Source organism: Podarcis liolepis, assembly GCF_965112155.1.
Source record: "Podarcis liolepis genome assembly, chromosome: 18".
Lineage (NCBI taxonomy): Eukaryota > Metazoa > Chordata > Lepidosauria > Squamata > Lacertidae > Podarcis > Podarcis liolepis.
Genome location: NC_139572.1, coordinates 6,702,864 through 6,718,793, shown reverse-complemented (window position 1 = coordinate 6,718,793; position 15,930 = coordinate 6,702,864). Strand labels below are relative to the sequence as shown.

General features: G+C 46.8%; 1 protein-coding gene across 1 annotated transcript; it reads left to right on the top strand.

The window, feature by feature from the left end:
- Positions 1-115: 115 nt before the first annotated feature.
- On the top strand, positions 116-14,829 carry LOC310697475 (uncharacterized protein). Its single transcript, XM_083484162.1, has 4 exons — positions 116-278; positions 4,942-5,615; positions 11,632-11,804; positions 14,041-14,829. Exons 2-4 carry the CDS (start codon positions 5,304-5,306, stop codon positions 14,336-14,338), a joined length of 783 nt encoding a protein of 260 aa, XP_083340288.1. The 5' UTR covers positions 116-278; positions 4,942-5,303; the 3' UTR covers positions 14,339-14,829.
- Positions 14,830-15,930: the final 1,101 nt, after the last annotated feature.

Here is a 15,930-nt window from a genome sequence, read left to right as displayed (position 1 = left end):
TACAAAAAAACCCTCTCCCGACGTGCGACGCCGGAGACGCACGCGCATGCGCACCAAGCGACCCGGCGAAGCTTTCTCGGGCCGGCCTCTCGCTTCTCCTCCGCCAGAAGAGGGGAGAGGCGGCGCAGGCGCACAGCCAACCCGCCTGGCCCGCTTCCTCTTCCCGAGAAAGAGCGATGACGACGCGTGGCCACGCCCAGCTGGCTCTTAAAGAGACACTCACCCCCCAAAAAGGGAAAATAATTTGCGGGCAGGATTTAATCTGTGGTCCTATTTAGGTTCGACTTAACCTTAGGAGAGGGTTTTGTAGTGGCTAGGCTCGGTTTCAGTGGACGAACAGCAATATGGTCAGGGAGGCCCTCTGGGCATGTGCAGAGTGCATTTAAGAGGCCTACCAAGTAGCCACAATTTTAAAAAAAATTGAGAGGAAAGGCAGGATGTGAATCTAATGGATAAAGCAACGCCACACACCCCACTTTTTTGGGGGGGATAAGCTGAATCGGAAGAACGTGAGAGTCTTAATCTCAGGGTCGTGGGTTCCAGATTCCTGCATTTCAGGGGGTTGGGCTGGATGACCCCACGGGGTCTCTTCCAACTCTACGATTCTGTCATTTATCTTCGTTCCGCTCTGTCCAAAATCCCATGTGGACTGATCATTATCGTCACCATAATCATTTATTAAATTTACCGGTCGCTTGTGATCCGAAGGGATCCAAGCAACTTACAGCAATATGTATTTTATACATACATGCGAAAGGCTGGGCTGGATGAATCCCTAGCCGGAATTAAGATTGCCGGAAGAAATATCAACAACCTCAGATATGCAGATGACACAACTTGGATGGCAGAAAAGGAGGAGGAATTAAAGAACCTTTTAATGAGGGTGAAAGAGGAGAGTGCAAAATATGGTCTGAAGCTCCGCATCAAAAAAACTAAGATCATGGCCACTGGGCCCATCACCTCCTGGCAAATAGAAGGGGAAGAAATGGAGGCAGTGAGAGATTTTACTTTCTTGGGCTCCATGATCACTGCAGATGGTGACAGCAGCCACGAAATTAAAAGACGCCAGCTTCTTGGGAGAAAAGCAATGACAAACCTAGACAGCATCTTAAAAAGCAGAGACATCACCTTGCCAACAGAAGTCCGTATAGTGAAAGCTATGGTTTCTCCAGTAGTGATGTATGGAAGTGAGAGCTGGACCTTAAAGAAGGCTGATCGCCGAAGAATGGATGCTTTTGAATTCTGGTGCTGGAGGAGACTCTTGAGAGTCCCATGGACTGCAAGAAGATCAGACCTCTCCATTCTGAAGGAAATCAGCCCTGAGTGCTCACTGGAAGGACAGATCCTGAAGCTGAGGCTCCAAGACTTTGGCCTCCTCATGAGAAGAGAAGACTCCCTGGAAAAGACCCTGATGTTGGGAAAGATGGAGGGCACAAGGAGAAGGGGACGGCGGAGGACGAGATGGTGGGACAGTGTTCTCGAAGCTGCCAGCATGAGTCTGACCAAACTGCGGGAGGCAGTGGAAGACAGGAGGGCCTGGCGTGCTCTGCTCCATGGGGTCACGAAGAGGCGGACATGACTAAACAACTACTAACCTTAGGAGAGGGTTTTGTAGTGGCTAGGCTCGGTTTTAGTGGATGAACAGCAATATGGTCAGGGAGGCCCTCTGGGCATGTGCAGAGTGCATTTAAGAGGCCCACCGAGTAGCCACACTTTAAAAATAATTTGAGAGGAAAGGCAGGGTGTGAATCTAATGGATAAAGCAACGCCACACACCCCACTTTTTTGGGGGGGGATAAGCTGAATCGGTAGAACATGAGAGTCTTAATCTCAGGGTCGTGGCTTCCAGATTCCTGCATTTCAGGGGGTTGGGCTGGATGACCCCACGGGGTCTCTTCCAATTCTGTTATTCATCTTTGTTCCGCTCTGTCCAAAATCCCATGTGGACTGATCATTATCATCACCATAATCATATATTAAATTTGCCAGTCGCTTGTGACCCAAAGGTATCCAAGCAACTTACAGCAATATATATTTTATACACACATAATACGCTTTGGGAAGGGGGGGGGGAGCAGGAAAACTGTACAATACATCAATGTTTTGTCAGTTTATTTATTTGCCATATTACCCCCCTGCCTTGCATCACCAGTGTCAAGGGGTCTAGTTATGCCACAGTTTTCAGAATTCTGGAAAATCTGCTGCTTGCCTTCTATCACTGTGCCATTGAGAGCGTGCTCACTTATGGCTTATGTGTGTGGTACGGAAGCTGTACTGCCCAGGACAGGATGGGGTTGTGCAGGGTTGTTAAGGCAGCAGAGAGCATTGTTGGCTGCCCACTCTCCACCTTAGAGCAGATTTATGCCACAAGGTGCCATAGGAAGGCACTGGACATAGTCAAAGATCCATCGCATCCTGGTCACTGTCTCTTCGAGCTCTTGCCGTCGGGACGGAGATACAGGACGATGAAGACAAGAACGAGCCGTCTTAAGAACAGCTTCTTCTCCAGAGCGATCTCGGCCCTGAATGGGAAGCCCGGACTTTGAAAGTCATCTAATCTCCCTTGCTGTATTATACTGTATTGTTTAATTAGTGTTTTTATAGTTGTTTTGATTTTGTGTGGAGTGCCCTACCTGGGTGGATGGAGCAGCCAAGTAATTTCGTTGTCCCCGAGAGGGGGCAATGACAATAAAGATATTATTATTATTATTATTATTATTATTATTATTATTATTATTATTATTATTAAAATCGGGAGAAGTGGCAAAAGAGGCAAAAATTATATATCATAGCTGGTGCCTGTCAGAGAAAAGGAAAGAAATAACAGATAGCCCCACGTGTTTACTGTAAAGACAGCATTTCAGTTTTCTATAGATTTCAGATATTTGCTACAGCCTTTGGCGGTGGGCGTTGTATTTCTGTATTTTTTAAAATATACGCCACACTGCATAGACAGTTTGCCTGCCCCTCATAAGAACCTAGCATAGCTTTTCTGCTGCTGCCACGCTGAATAAATCAGCAGTAATTGATGGATGCAAATATTTCAGGAACTTCCTGCAGATTTTGGCTTGAAGGACGCTGCCTTGATCTCATTGGAAGCCCAGAGCCTGGGAAGCTCATTCGAAAAAAGGAAACGAGTTGGACGTAGGGTTGCCATATATCAGAAAGTGAAAATCCAGACCAAAAAGTTGTTGAGCTTTTAGAGCTTTTTTTCCCATATAAATCGGCAAAATTGCTATTTCCAATACGTCCGGATTTTCCCAGACGCATGGCAACCCTAGCTGCACATTCAAACTTTCCAATAAAGAACTAAGTGTCGGTCAAGTTCATCCCTTTACAAATGAACTAGTTCATCCATTGTCTCTCAGACAATTAAGAGACAATTAAGGGCCTCAGATGTGAGATCTCCAGGCTGATAGCAGACTAAGACTGATGGATATTTGTTGGGGATTGAAACCGGGAAAGGGGATGGGGTGGGGTTTGGGGATCCAAAGGGTGTATAAATATAATTTTTTTTTCTTTTATTCTGTTTTGATATCAGTATGAAAAGTAGGGAATTCGTGGGAAGGAATTTGGGTCGACTTTAGAAAAAAGGATTTAAGAATGAGTATTGAGGTATAAATTTTGAGGTTTATAAGGTAAAATTGGTTTTTTAAAATGAATTAAGTATAAAAAGGTTAAAAACTGGGGATAAGAACTTGTTGAATTTACAATTCGAATGGGAATATAAGAAGGGGAGGTGTGGGGAAGTCAGGGAAAGATGTTATAGAAAATAATAATTGCAAATTGTATATGTTTTTTTAATTTTTCTTTTTCTTTTTTCTTTTTGGTTTTCTAAAATGGAAAATTCCTAATAAATATTTATTAAAAAAACAACAACAAATGAACTAGTTCATCCAAACGGTTATCAGCTGCTGTGCTGAATTATAAAATATACTTACGTAGGTTTAGAAAACACCAAAACACACTCGCAGATTGTTTGATTTACTTCCCCCAACAATTGTGATTTAAGCTTAAAAGAGTCTATACAGTGTTACCTTGGTTCTCAAATGCCTTGATACTCAAACAACTTGGAACCCAAACACTGCAAACCCGCAAGTAAGTGTTTCCTTAATAACAATTTAAACTATTTATTTAACTAAAAACAACAACATCATCATAGCATATGTATCCGTGTTTGTTAACTGAGTTTCAGCCCACATGAAAAACTTAAAACAAATCCTTATTTCCTGATGAATAGCCTTTGGACCAGGCACTCCCAACCTTGGGCCTCCAGCTGTTGTTGGACTACAACTCCCATCATCCCTAGCGAGCAGGACCAGTGGTCAGGGATGATGGGAACTGTAGTTCAAAAACAGCTGGAGACTAGGCGTAGCCGAGCTAGAGGAACGTGATGTAGGACAGCTTTCTGCATTCCTGTTCTGTGCAGCTTCAATTTCTGCGGCAGCCTCTTATTTTACTCAATTTGGAATTTGCTCTGATATATTTTAGGAATTACTCCTTTGCTTGCCAGCCGTCCTGGCAGATAATAATAATAATAATAATAATAATAATAATAATAATAATAATAATGGGTTTCCCCAGCCACTCTGGGCGGCTTCCAACAAAGACAAAAAATACACTAACATGTCACACATTAAAAACTTCTCTGAACAGGGCTGCCTTCAGATGTCTTTTAAAAATAGGATAGCTGCTTATTTCCTTGACATCTGATGGGACGGCATTCCACAGGGCCACTACCGAGAAGGCCCTGTAGCTTAGCTTCTCGCAATGAGGGAACCCCCAGAAGGCCCTGGCGCTGGACCTCAGCGTCCAGGCAGAACGATGGGGGTGGAGACGCTCCTTCAGGTATACTGGGCCGGATGCAAAAGGGCAGGATTAAAGCGAAAACAAAAATCCTAATGAAATGAAATAAAAACGGTTCCTCTTTTGTTTTCCTAGACCCTCCTGTGACCCCCTCCCTGACCACAACCACCCCCCGTCTCCTCCAGCTGCCGCCAACCTGTTGGTAAACCCAGCTCAGAATTCCTGTATCCCGAGCGGATTAATCAATGTATTTATTAGGCTTAGATGCCAAATCCTGCTAAAGCTAAGTCTTTGCCAGATAAACAGGCTGCTTTGCGGAGGCAGCCCGTTTGTGAAAACACAATTAGCAAGCCCTGTAATCTGCACTAATTACAAGCCCAGCCCTCGGGAGACACTTCTGTTTCCGCCGCTGCCCCAACACAGCTTCTGGACCTTGCTGGACTTCCAGGACCGGCGAAGATGAGCTGAGATCAAGGGCACCCCAAGTTGCCTCCGCCATGGAAAGGGCAGAGGCAGAGGTCCAGAGGAAACCTAACATCTCCTTCACCATTGACTACCTCCTTTTCGAGAACAGGAAACCACCCCGCAGGGATCCAGACCCGAGGGGCGAACAAGCGAGGGCAGAAGGGAGAGGCGTCGCAGAGACAGAGCAACCTGGACCTCACGCACCGCCAGATCTCCTGGACAAACCCAACCAGTCTTACATCGCCCTCATTTCGACCGCCATCCTCTCCTCTCCGGAGAAGAAGCTTTTGCTGTCCGATATCTACCAGTGGATTATGGATAAATACCCGTACTTCAAAAACAAGGTGAGATCCACCAACAGGTACCCTGGAGAACTTGGGGCCTTGAACTACCTTCTAGACTCGCCCAACCTAGAGCTCTTGTCCATTGAGCAAGCCAACTTGCTCAACATGGCTGGTTTCTTCCAGGGTACAGTGGCCGAGAGTCATAGGACCCTAGAGGAAGCTGCCTTTTCCCGACACAGACCATTGGTCCATCTAAGCTCAGTATTGTCCATCTCTCCAGGTTTTCGGGCCAGAGCCCTACCTGCTGAGGATTGCTGGTGGAACTTTCTGCATGCAAAGTAGATCTCCCACCACCAAATTGCGGCCCTTGCCTTATACAGTCCTGCTAGTTGGCAGGTCTCCGAGAACAGTCCTCTGTCTGAAGAGGAAGGGCTGTCCAGTTAAGAGATAAAAAACGTCTAAGGTTCATGAAGTGGTCCATTGACAGTTAGCCCCACAGAAGGCTGAGGAAGCAGACATATGATCTAGTCACCCTACCCTACATTATGACGAGGTTTAATGGGTTGTAGCCAACCGGGGCCGGATATAGGTTTGATGAGGCCCTAAGCTACTGAAGGTAATGGGGCCCTTTATATGTCCAGCTGTCCTTTGTCAACAACAAATTGCCGCTGTTTTTTTGTGTGTGTTGAATATATGCTATGTGGTAATTTATGGACCTCATAGGTATCTCAAGCCATTTGCAGGTAACAGAATATGTATTTTATCAAAGTAATTGTTGAACTGAAATACAATTAAGAAGAAGTATATTAATAGTGAAATATAATTAAGAAGAAGTATATTTTTGTTGACCCCCCAAGAGAGTGGGGCCCTAAACTATAGCTTGCTTAGCTTACACTTAAATCCGGCGCTGTATGCAACACTAGTCCTGCTGAAATTAATGGATCTAGATTAGTCATGTTCATTGATTTCAACGGACCTAATAGCACTGGATTCCACCCAATTCACCCTTTTCCATTTCGAGTTCTTATTTCCAAATGTGCGCCATGCATATAGCATGCAAAATATATGCAAATCAGCACCCTCTTTCCCCCCTCCCTTTTGGCGATACGTAAGTGGCCGTCCTTTTCACGAGACTGGGACGTCGGATGCCAGTGACAGTTTCTTGGCCTTTTTAACACCCAGTTCTCTTCTCACTCTGGTCCGGGGATATCTCAGCAGAAATCCCTAGGGCTCGGGACAGAAGCTCAAAACATTATAGGGGATTCCTGCCAAACAGCCGTAACTCTCAAACAGCTCTCCTGCAGAGGGTACAAATTTACTTTCCTATCTACTCCCTTTTTGAGCTTCTGACTTGCAAACATTAAGTCTAGAGAGCTTCCTTTGCTAGGCTTGCGGGGAGAACGTTGATTCCGTCTGCAATTTAACAAACAACTACAAAACTCCCACCTTTTTTGAGCCGAAACAGAGTTATCCTTTGAAATCCGTGCTTCTCCAGATTCCGTGGTGCAAAGAGACATGCCTTGGAGGAATGGGTGCGTAAAATTCATGAAAATAACACACAAAGATGTGCTTTAATTAGGGTGAGCTGCTTGCAAATGTTTGTACAGCAGTCTAAACAGCATCCAAGAATGTTGTTCGTTCGGAGAAATTTGCACTGAAATGTTAACGTATTTTCCTGAGGACTTTATTCTTGGAAATTGCAGCAGAATTCAAAAGTAGGAGGGAATTAGAAGCTGAGAGAAACCCAAACTGACAGATATGTCTGCCTCTATTAAGTCTCGCCAGATCTGTTGTTGCTGTTTAGTCGTTTAGTCGTGTCCGCCTCTTTGTGACCCCCTGGACCAGAGCACGCCAGGCACTCCTGTCTTCCACTGCCTCCCGCAGTTTGGTCAGACTCATGTTTGTAGCTTTGAGAACACTGTCCAACCATCTCGTCCTCTGCCGTCCCCTTCTCCTTGTGCCCTCCATCTTTCCCAGCATCAGGGTCTTTTCCAGGGAGTCTTCTCTTCTCATGAGGTGGCCAAAGTCTTGGAGCCTCAGCTTCAGGATCTGTCCTTCCAGTGAGCACTCAGGGCTGATTTCCTTCCGAATGGAGAGGTTTGATCTTCTTGCAGTCCATGGGACTCTCAAGAGTCTCCTCCAGCACCAGAATTCAAAAGCATCCATTCTTCGGCCATTAGCCTTCTTTATGGTCCAGCTCTCACTTCCACACATCACTACTGGGAAAACCATGGCTTTAACCATGGCAAGTTCTGCGGCCACTCTAATGACCCAAGGACCACAACAAGTTGACCTTGGGAAGCAGTGGGGCACTAGTAATATTTCAAGAGTTGGCAACGAAGCTTCAAGTGGCTGGTAAACCAAAAGCTCGCCACCGATTTATCTCAGTTGCCACCAGACAGTTGCCTGCGGGAAGTTTTGAGGGTAAATAGGGGACTAATACATGCATGCTACTTCCAACAAGTAAAAATCAGATTAAAGTAAATAAACAAGGTTTTTGACATTGGCTGATTGTACAAACAAGGTTTGGAGTTAGGCTATTATTGTTGCTTGCTTGCTTGCTTGTTTTTATTAAATTTGTATACTGCCCTTCATCCGGAGATCCCAGGACGGTTCACAACAGAAAAAATACAAAACGAGAATACAAAATATATAATAAAACAAAAAAAAACCAATCCCACAAAGAACATTTAAAAAGCCGTAGAATGTTAATCAGCTGAAGGCCTGCCTGAAGACAAACATTTGTTTGTTTTATTTATTACGTTGTTATTGAATGGTTTATTTATTAAATCGGTTAAATCATTACATTGAATAGTGGGATCTGCAACAAAATGTTGCAGTTTGGAGTTCTCCTGTTTAGGGCGCCAGCCAGCCAGCCAGCCGTGCCCTATTCTGGATTCTCCATTCCCACCCACCCACCCCTCCTGCCCCCACAATGTTTTAGTTGCTTAAGTTACAGATAGGTAGCCGTGTTGGTCTGCCATAGTCAAAATAAAAAAATTCCTTCCAGTAGCACCTTAAAGACCAACTAAGTTAGTTCTTGGTATGAGCTTTCGTGTGCAAGCAGTGTATCTGAAGAAGTGTGCATGCACACGAAAGCTCATACCAAGAACTAACTTAGTTGGTCTTTAAGGTGCTACTGGAAGGGAATTTTTTTATTTTAGTTGCTTAAGTGTCTGTTTGTTGCACTTCCATCCCACCTTTTTTCCTCAATGGAGCTCAAGGTGGTGAGAATCATGATTCTCTCCCTCCTCTTTTACCGCCCACCACAACCCTGTGAGGTACGCTAGCCTGAGAGTGATTGACAAGGTCACACAGTGACCTTCGTGACCCAAGTCAGAGCAAACCGGCCAGCCAGTCCCCAAAATGCAAACGAAACAGAGATGCCTTCAATAGACACCATAAAGACATGATACCCAGGACCAGACAGCATTTAGATTAGATATGGAAGCGATGGAAGTCAATCAATGAAATTTTATTATATTATTATTTTCGTATTGAGATATTTGTAGAATAAATTTGGAAGAAATTCTTCCAACTTTTCTTCTTCTTCTTTTCTCTTTATTTTTTCTTCTTTTCTTCTCTTTTGCTCCTTTTTTCATATATATGTGCTTGTTTGAAATATATATGTATGTACAGTGGTACATGGGTTTACATATGCTTCAGGTTACACACGCTTCAGGTTACAGACTCTGCTAACCCAGAAATAGTGCTTCAGGTTAAGAACTTTGCTTCAGGATGAGAACAGAAATCGTGCTCTGGCGGCGCAGCAGCAGCAGGAGGCCCCATTAGCTAAAGTGGTGCTTCAGGTTAAGAACAGTTTCAGGTTAAGAACGGACCTCCGGAACGAATTAAGTACTTAACCCGAGGTACCACTGTATGTATGTATTTGCAATATTTTGCTTATATTTTGTAACAATTATGATACATAAATTAAAAATGTTAATAATAGATTAGATATGACTTATCTGCTAAAACGCCCTGGATATTGCATGATTGCTTTGTGCATTAAAGGCATACAAAGTTCACTTTCAAAAATAAAAAAGGAATCACTAGTTCAAGTTTCACAGATCCGCAAAGGAACTAGTTCGATTTTGGGTTTAACAGGTCCCCAAAGGAACTAATTCCAGTTCATGCTGGTCCCTTTACAAAATTAACTAGTTCGATTCCCAGCCAGTTCAATTCAAGTTCATCCAAACGATCCTCAGCTGAGTATTTCCCCCCAGCTTTCATAATGTTATAAGCTGTTGTGCTAAAGAATAAAATATACTTAAGACTAAAGGTGGAGTATAGAGTCAGACTTAAGGTGCTGCTTTTGACCTTTAAAGCCCTTCACGGCCTAGGACCCTCGTACCTACGGGACCGCCTCTCCCGGTATGCCCCACGGAGAGCCTCAAGGTCCATAAATAGAAACACCCTAGTGGTCCCGGGCCCTAAGGAAGTCAGATTAGCCTCAACCAGAGCCAGGGCCTTTTCAACACTGGCTCCGGGCTGGTGGAACGCTCTGCCTCATGAGACCAGGGCCCTGCAGGATCTGATTTCTTTCCGCAGGGCCTGTAAGACAGAGTTGTTCCACCTGGCCTTTGGCTTGGAGCCAATTTGATTCCCTCCCTCTTTTTCTTTTTTCTCTTCCTTCTCCTCCTGCAATGAGGCTACATTTTAATATTTTAATGTTTCATTATTTTAATGTTGTTTTTAAGTTGTAATCATTCAACTTGTTTTTTATTATTGTTTGTAAGCCACCCTGAGCCCGGCCTTGGCTGGGGAGGGCGGGGTATAAATAAAAATTATTATTATTATTAAGGCATGGGGAGAATCAGAAGACGCACACCGTGGAATGCAAATGGTTTAATTTATCTCCCCCCCCCCCAACAGTTACGATCTTTATACTCAAAGGTCCAAAGGATCTAAAATGGGCTTGAAGATGAACTAGAATTTGTTAAAGGTCCTACCCCAAAATGAATTTAAAGGGGAAGCACTCTGCACATACTCAGAGGTTAGGCTCATTTTAAATATTGCTGCACATGTTACAGAGCTATAGACCCGATCCTGCCATTTCCGCAAGGCTTTGGCCCTGTCACGCCTTGCACAAATGGAAATTCTTCCTTGGCCTTCTCCAGCCTCCTAAGTCACTTAAATAACACAGACGGCACCCAGAGAGAAAAATTAATCCTTAGAACTCTTCACTGAGGACAGCTGAACAAAAGCAGTGCCATCATCTGAGGAGAAATAAGCAAAGGGGTTTTTGTCCTTTTTATTCCAAGCCTTAAAAGGGATGCGGGTGGTGCTGTGGGTTAAACCACAGAGCCCAAGGACTCAGAAGGTCGGCGGTTCGAATCCCCACGACAGGGTGAGCTTCTGTTGCTCGGTCCCTGCTCCTGCCAACCTAGCAGTTAGAAAGCACATCAAAGTGCAAGTAGATACAGTGGTACCTCTAGACACGAATGGGATCCGTTCCGGAGCCCCGTTCGCACCTAGAGGTAAACGTAACTAGCGACGGCACGTCTGAGCACGTGTGCGTCGCTTTTCATACTCCTGACATCATTTTGAGCGTCTGCACATGCGCAAGCGGCGAAACCCGGAAGTAACGCACTCCGTTACTTCCGGGTTGCCGCAGAGCGCAAGTCGAACACGCTCAACTCGAAGCGTATTCAACCCGAGGTATGACTGTAAATAGGTATCTGGCGGGAAGGTAAACGGCGTTTCCATGCGCTGCTCTGGTTCGCCAGAAGCGGCTTAGTCCTGCTGGCCACATGACGCGGAAGCTGTACGCCGGCTCCCTCGGCCAATAAAGCGAGATGAGCGCCGCAACCCTAGAGTCAGCCACGACTGGACCTAATGGTCAGGGGTCCCTTTACCTTTACCTATTCCAAGCCTTGTTCATAGCTGGGAGACGTCCAGCCAAACATACAGAGGCGAAACTCCCTCAGAACTCCCTCCTGCCATTCTGCCTGGTTCCTAAGCAAATCCTCCGCCCCGCGGCAACCCCCGTTTATACCGGCGGTGGAGTTAACCCTTCGGTGGCAAACTGAATGATCCCCCAACCCCCCTCTCTTTCCCGTTTTTTTACGTGCAGGAGAAGAGTTGGCGCAACAGCGTCAGGCACAACCTGTCGTTGAACGAGTGCTTCATCAAAGCGGGCCGCAGCGACAACGGAAAAGGCCATTACTGGGCCATCCACCCGGCCAACCTGGAAGACTTCTCCAAGGGAGATTATCACCGGCGGAGAGCCCGGCGAAGGATCCGCAGGTGAGAGGCATCCCTGCGGCTTTGACGCTGCTCTTGCGCCAAACAAATCCCCCATTTATCCCTCCCCCCCCCATGGTTCTCCATGCGCCATATGCAGAGAGAGCCCTACTCATCCTGTCCTTTAATGGGCTCTATTAACCCTCCAATACACATGGGAAGGATAAGACCTTTAGCCCTCCAGCTGACCTCAGCTTGACCTCCCCAGAACCAAAGGGAAGACCTGCTCTCCGGCTCTGCTTTCTCCCTTCGGGGTTGGGTAAGGAAAAGGCGAGGGCCATTCAGTCCCGGCGCCAAGGTCTGTTATCACGCGGGCTTGTGACCCAGCGGAGGCCAAGTAGGGTACTTTGAATTGTGCTCGGAAATGTACTGGGAGCCAATGTAGGTCCTTTAGGACTGGTGTTATATGGTCTCGGCGGCCGCTCCCAGTCACCAGTCTAGCTGCTGCATTCTGGATCAGTTGTCGTTTCTGAGTCACCTTCAAAGGTAGCCCCACGTAGAGTGCATTGCAGTAGTCCAAGTGGGAGATAACCATTAATCCACAGTAATGCTTAAAGCACATGCTTTCTCCCAAAGAATCCTGGGAACCACTGTTATAAATAGCAGTGTGGCGTAGTGGGTAGAGCATGGGTAGGCAAACTAAGGCCCGGGGGCCGGATGTGACCCAATCGCCTTCTAAATCCGGCCCGCAGACGGTCTGGGAATCAGCATGTTTTTACACGAGTAGAATGTGTCCTTTTATTTAAAATGCATCTCTGGGTTAGTTGTGGGGCAAAGGAATTTGTTCTTTTTTCTTCTTTTTTCAAAATATAGTCCTGCCCCCCACAAGGTCTGAGGGACAGTGGACCGGTCCCCAGCTGAAAAGGTTTGCCGACCCCTGGGTTAGAGGGTTGGAACAGGAACAGGGTTCAAATCCCCTCTTGGCCCTGAAATTCCCTGGGTGAACTTGGAGGTCAGTCACTGCCCCTCAGCCCAGTCTACCTCACAGGGTAGTTTAGTGGAATTCATTGAGGAGAAAATGGAACGATGTAAGCAGCGGCGTAGCGTGGGTTGTCAGCACCCGGGGCAAGGCAAGTAATTTGCGCCCCCTAACCCGGGGCAAGGCAAGTAATTTGCGCCCCCTAACCCAGGGCAAGGCAAGTAATTTGCGCCCCCTAACCCCTAACCTGCCGCCGCTGCCAGCTTCTTCTTGCTGCTGCCTGGTCTGGTCTGGTGTGGTTCTCTCCCGCGCTCAGCGCTGCGCTGGGCGGCCGCTGCACTGTCCCTCCCCCAGATAGTCCCTCGCTCTCTCTCCGCACCGCACGCCTGGCACCCCCCCCTCCACAGTGGGCGGCGACCCAGCGGCTCGGATTCGCACAGCCAGCACTGCAGTGAGAGAGAGTGAGTGAGCCAGGTAGGGGCAGAGAGCTGCGAGTGCGAGCGCCCCCCAGATGTTGCGCCTGGTGCGGCCGGCCCCCCCTGCACCCCCCACGCTACGCCACTGGATGTAAGCTACCTTGAACTCCATGGGAGAAAAAGGTGGGATGGAAACGCAACTAATGTTTCTATGAAAACTTGGGAAACAATCAGTCTCTCTTGTTATCAATCTGCGGAGAAAAGGCAGAGAATGAAACTCTTAATCTCAGGGTGTTTGGGTTCAAGCATTGCAGGGGATTGGACCAGATGGCAATTCTATGTTTCTATGAAACGGCGTATAAATAAATACCGTGGTACCTTGGTTCTCAAACTTAATCCGTTCTGGAAGTCCGTTCCAAAACCAAGGCATGCTTTCCCATCGAAAGTCATGCAGATGCAAAATGGATTAATCCATTCCAGACTTCTGAAAACAATCCCTAAAACAGCAACTTGACATTAAGTTTACTATCTGACGGGACCATTGATCCATCAAATGAAAGCAATAAACAATGTACTGCAGTCACACAGTCAAATCAATCAGTAGCTGAACTGGGTTCCACGTAGTCACAAAAAAATAATAGCCGCAAAAACTCAAAATAAATAGCAAAAGCAGACAGACCTCAGCGTCGCACTCAAATCGGAAGCGTAACACTCAAAACGGAGCTCGTTTGGCTTCTGAAAAATGTTCGCAAACCGGAACTCCCAATTCCGGGTTTGCAGTGTTTGAGTTCCAAGTTGTTTGAGTACCAAGGGACCACTGTAGATATAAACACAAAGCTGTCCCACCAATGGCCTGTTTCCTGCGAATGTGAATTTTGGTCCCTGCTCCTCTTCCTTCTCCCAGGATGGCGGTGAACTTCGGCTACTACCACCCATATGCTTTCTATGGACTCAGCTGCTGCTCCCCGGGGCGCTACTGCCTCTGCTGCCCTCCATATGCCCACGCCAGCCTCCCTGGCATGACTCCACCTTGCCCGCCCGGGCTCCCTCCTCTCCTGCTGCCCTCGGCTGTCTCCTGGCCTCACCCTTTCTTCTCCGGAGGAGGGAAGGAGAAATCCCAGGCTGAGAAGAGGCTGAACTGGGCGGCCTGGAGCAGACCGCAACTGCAGATCGGGCCCGTCCTGGCCCACGCTAATCCGTGACGCCTTCTCCAGGTTGGATCCACCAGCAGCCTCTGCGTCAGAGATGGTTCATGGAAAAGACAATCTTTTTAGGTGCTGCTTCTCTCGAAGAGGCCTGGGCTGAAAGCTTCTCCTGTCTATTCAGCCCTCAGGATTCTCCCCAGGCCATTCTGTTGGAGAGAGAGGTTTGGAGGAGATATTCCTACTCTCCGGAGTTAAGCATAATGGCGATTGCTCCCAGCACATTAAAACTTGGTTAGATTTACATCTGCCCCTGCCCATCTTTAAACAAATATTCTTCACCAAAAAGGCTTAGGCTAGAATAAATCACAGACACTTAACTTTGCAACAACAACAACAAAAATTGAATGTTGTACTCACAGAGTCCCCAGATGTTGCATCAAACATATCTCTATCTGCTGGCAGTGAAATTAATAATAAAAAAGGGGTTTCAAATGAATTAAATGGGAAAAGCATATTGTTTACTTACAAAAAAGGATCGCGCAAACTTTTGGTTAGCAACGATGCAGGCTGTAAAATCTCATTTGTTGAGAGTTTCAGTTCACTTGGCTTGTAAAAGACTGAGAAAGAGGAGCCAGAGCAGGGGTCTGCAACCTTTAAGACAAAAAGAGCCACTTTTTCCGAAGGAAAAAAAAACTGGGAGCCGCAAAACTCGTCATTATAAAAATAACTTTTTTGTCACTTTTTATTATTTATTTGTTTGACCCCTCAGAATTGCTCCTCCTCATAGAAATTAACGTTAAATTAACAAGTTACCTTTTTGTGTGTGTGTGTTCTTCACTCCCCTTCAAAACAGTGACCAGCGTACATGCCCCCTTTCAATGCAGTGACCAGCGTACATGCCCCTTACAATGTAGCGGGCGGGCGGGAAGGTGACGTCGGGACGGTTTGTGACTAACGCATGCACCGCCCCCATGCGATGTCACAGCAAGTACAGCGCCCGCCACAGTGGGGAGTGTCGGGGCGCACAATGCGCCTCCTCCCCTCGCTAGTATCCGTCCCAGAGCCACGGCAAAGGTGTAAAAGAGCCGCATGCGGCTCTGGAGCCGCGGATTGCAGACCCCTGAGCCAGAGGCTGCTGAGAGCCTAAGCCACTCCCACTTGGGTAACTTGAGCGCAGGGCTCCAGTTAACCCTTTCATGCATGCAAGTCAGCAACTGTAAATTGCAAAATGCACATCCCCGCCGCAAGCCACACACACCCTGACTTGGCCACACCTCACACTGGCCGGGCTCTGCAGCCCCCTCAGATCCCTTTTCCTGGCTGGACTAGGATTATGCTTCTTCCTTGCCTAGAGAAAGGATGGAAAGGGGTTTTTGAGGTGTGCATGCATAAACTAGTGTTGTGCCCTGACTGCAGGGTTGTCGCTTCCGAAAACAGGCTGCTTCCATGTGAGACTCATTCAGACTCTATCCCGGTCTGCTTTGTTCTCCCACAAATCACTATTGGGCAATGTTTGGGTGGGGGAGGCTATACCTCCCCCCACATTTTGACAGAAGCAATTCCCAAGCCTCCAGAATGGATAGAGCAAATTACAGGTAAACAAGGCTCGGGGGCTTTTGTGCTGAGAGCCTTAAAAGAAAAACACCTAA

Excerpts from the sequence above, each read along its gene's own strand:
- LOC310697475 (XM_083484162.1), top strand. The coding sequence starts at position 5,304 with ATGGAAAGGGCAGAGGCAGAGGTCCAGAGGAAACCTAACATCTCCTTC. Across the intron at positions 5,616-11,631 it reads ACCCGTACTTCAAAAACAAG|GAGAAGAGTTGGCGCAACAG; the intron begins GTGAGATCCACC and ends TTTTACGTGCAG. Across the intron at positions 11,805-14,040 it reads GCCCGGCGAAGGATCCGCAG|GATGGCGGTGAACTTCGGCT; the intron begins GTGAGAGGCATC and ends TCCTTCTCCCAG.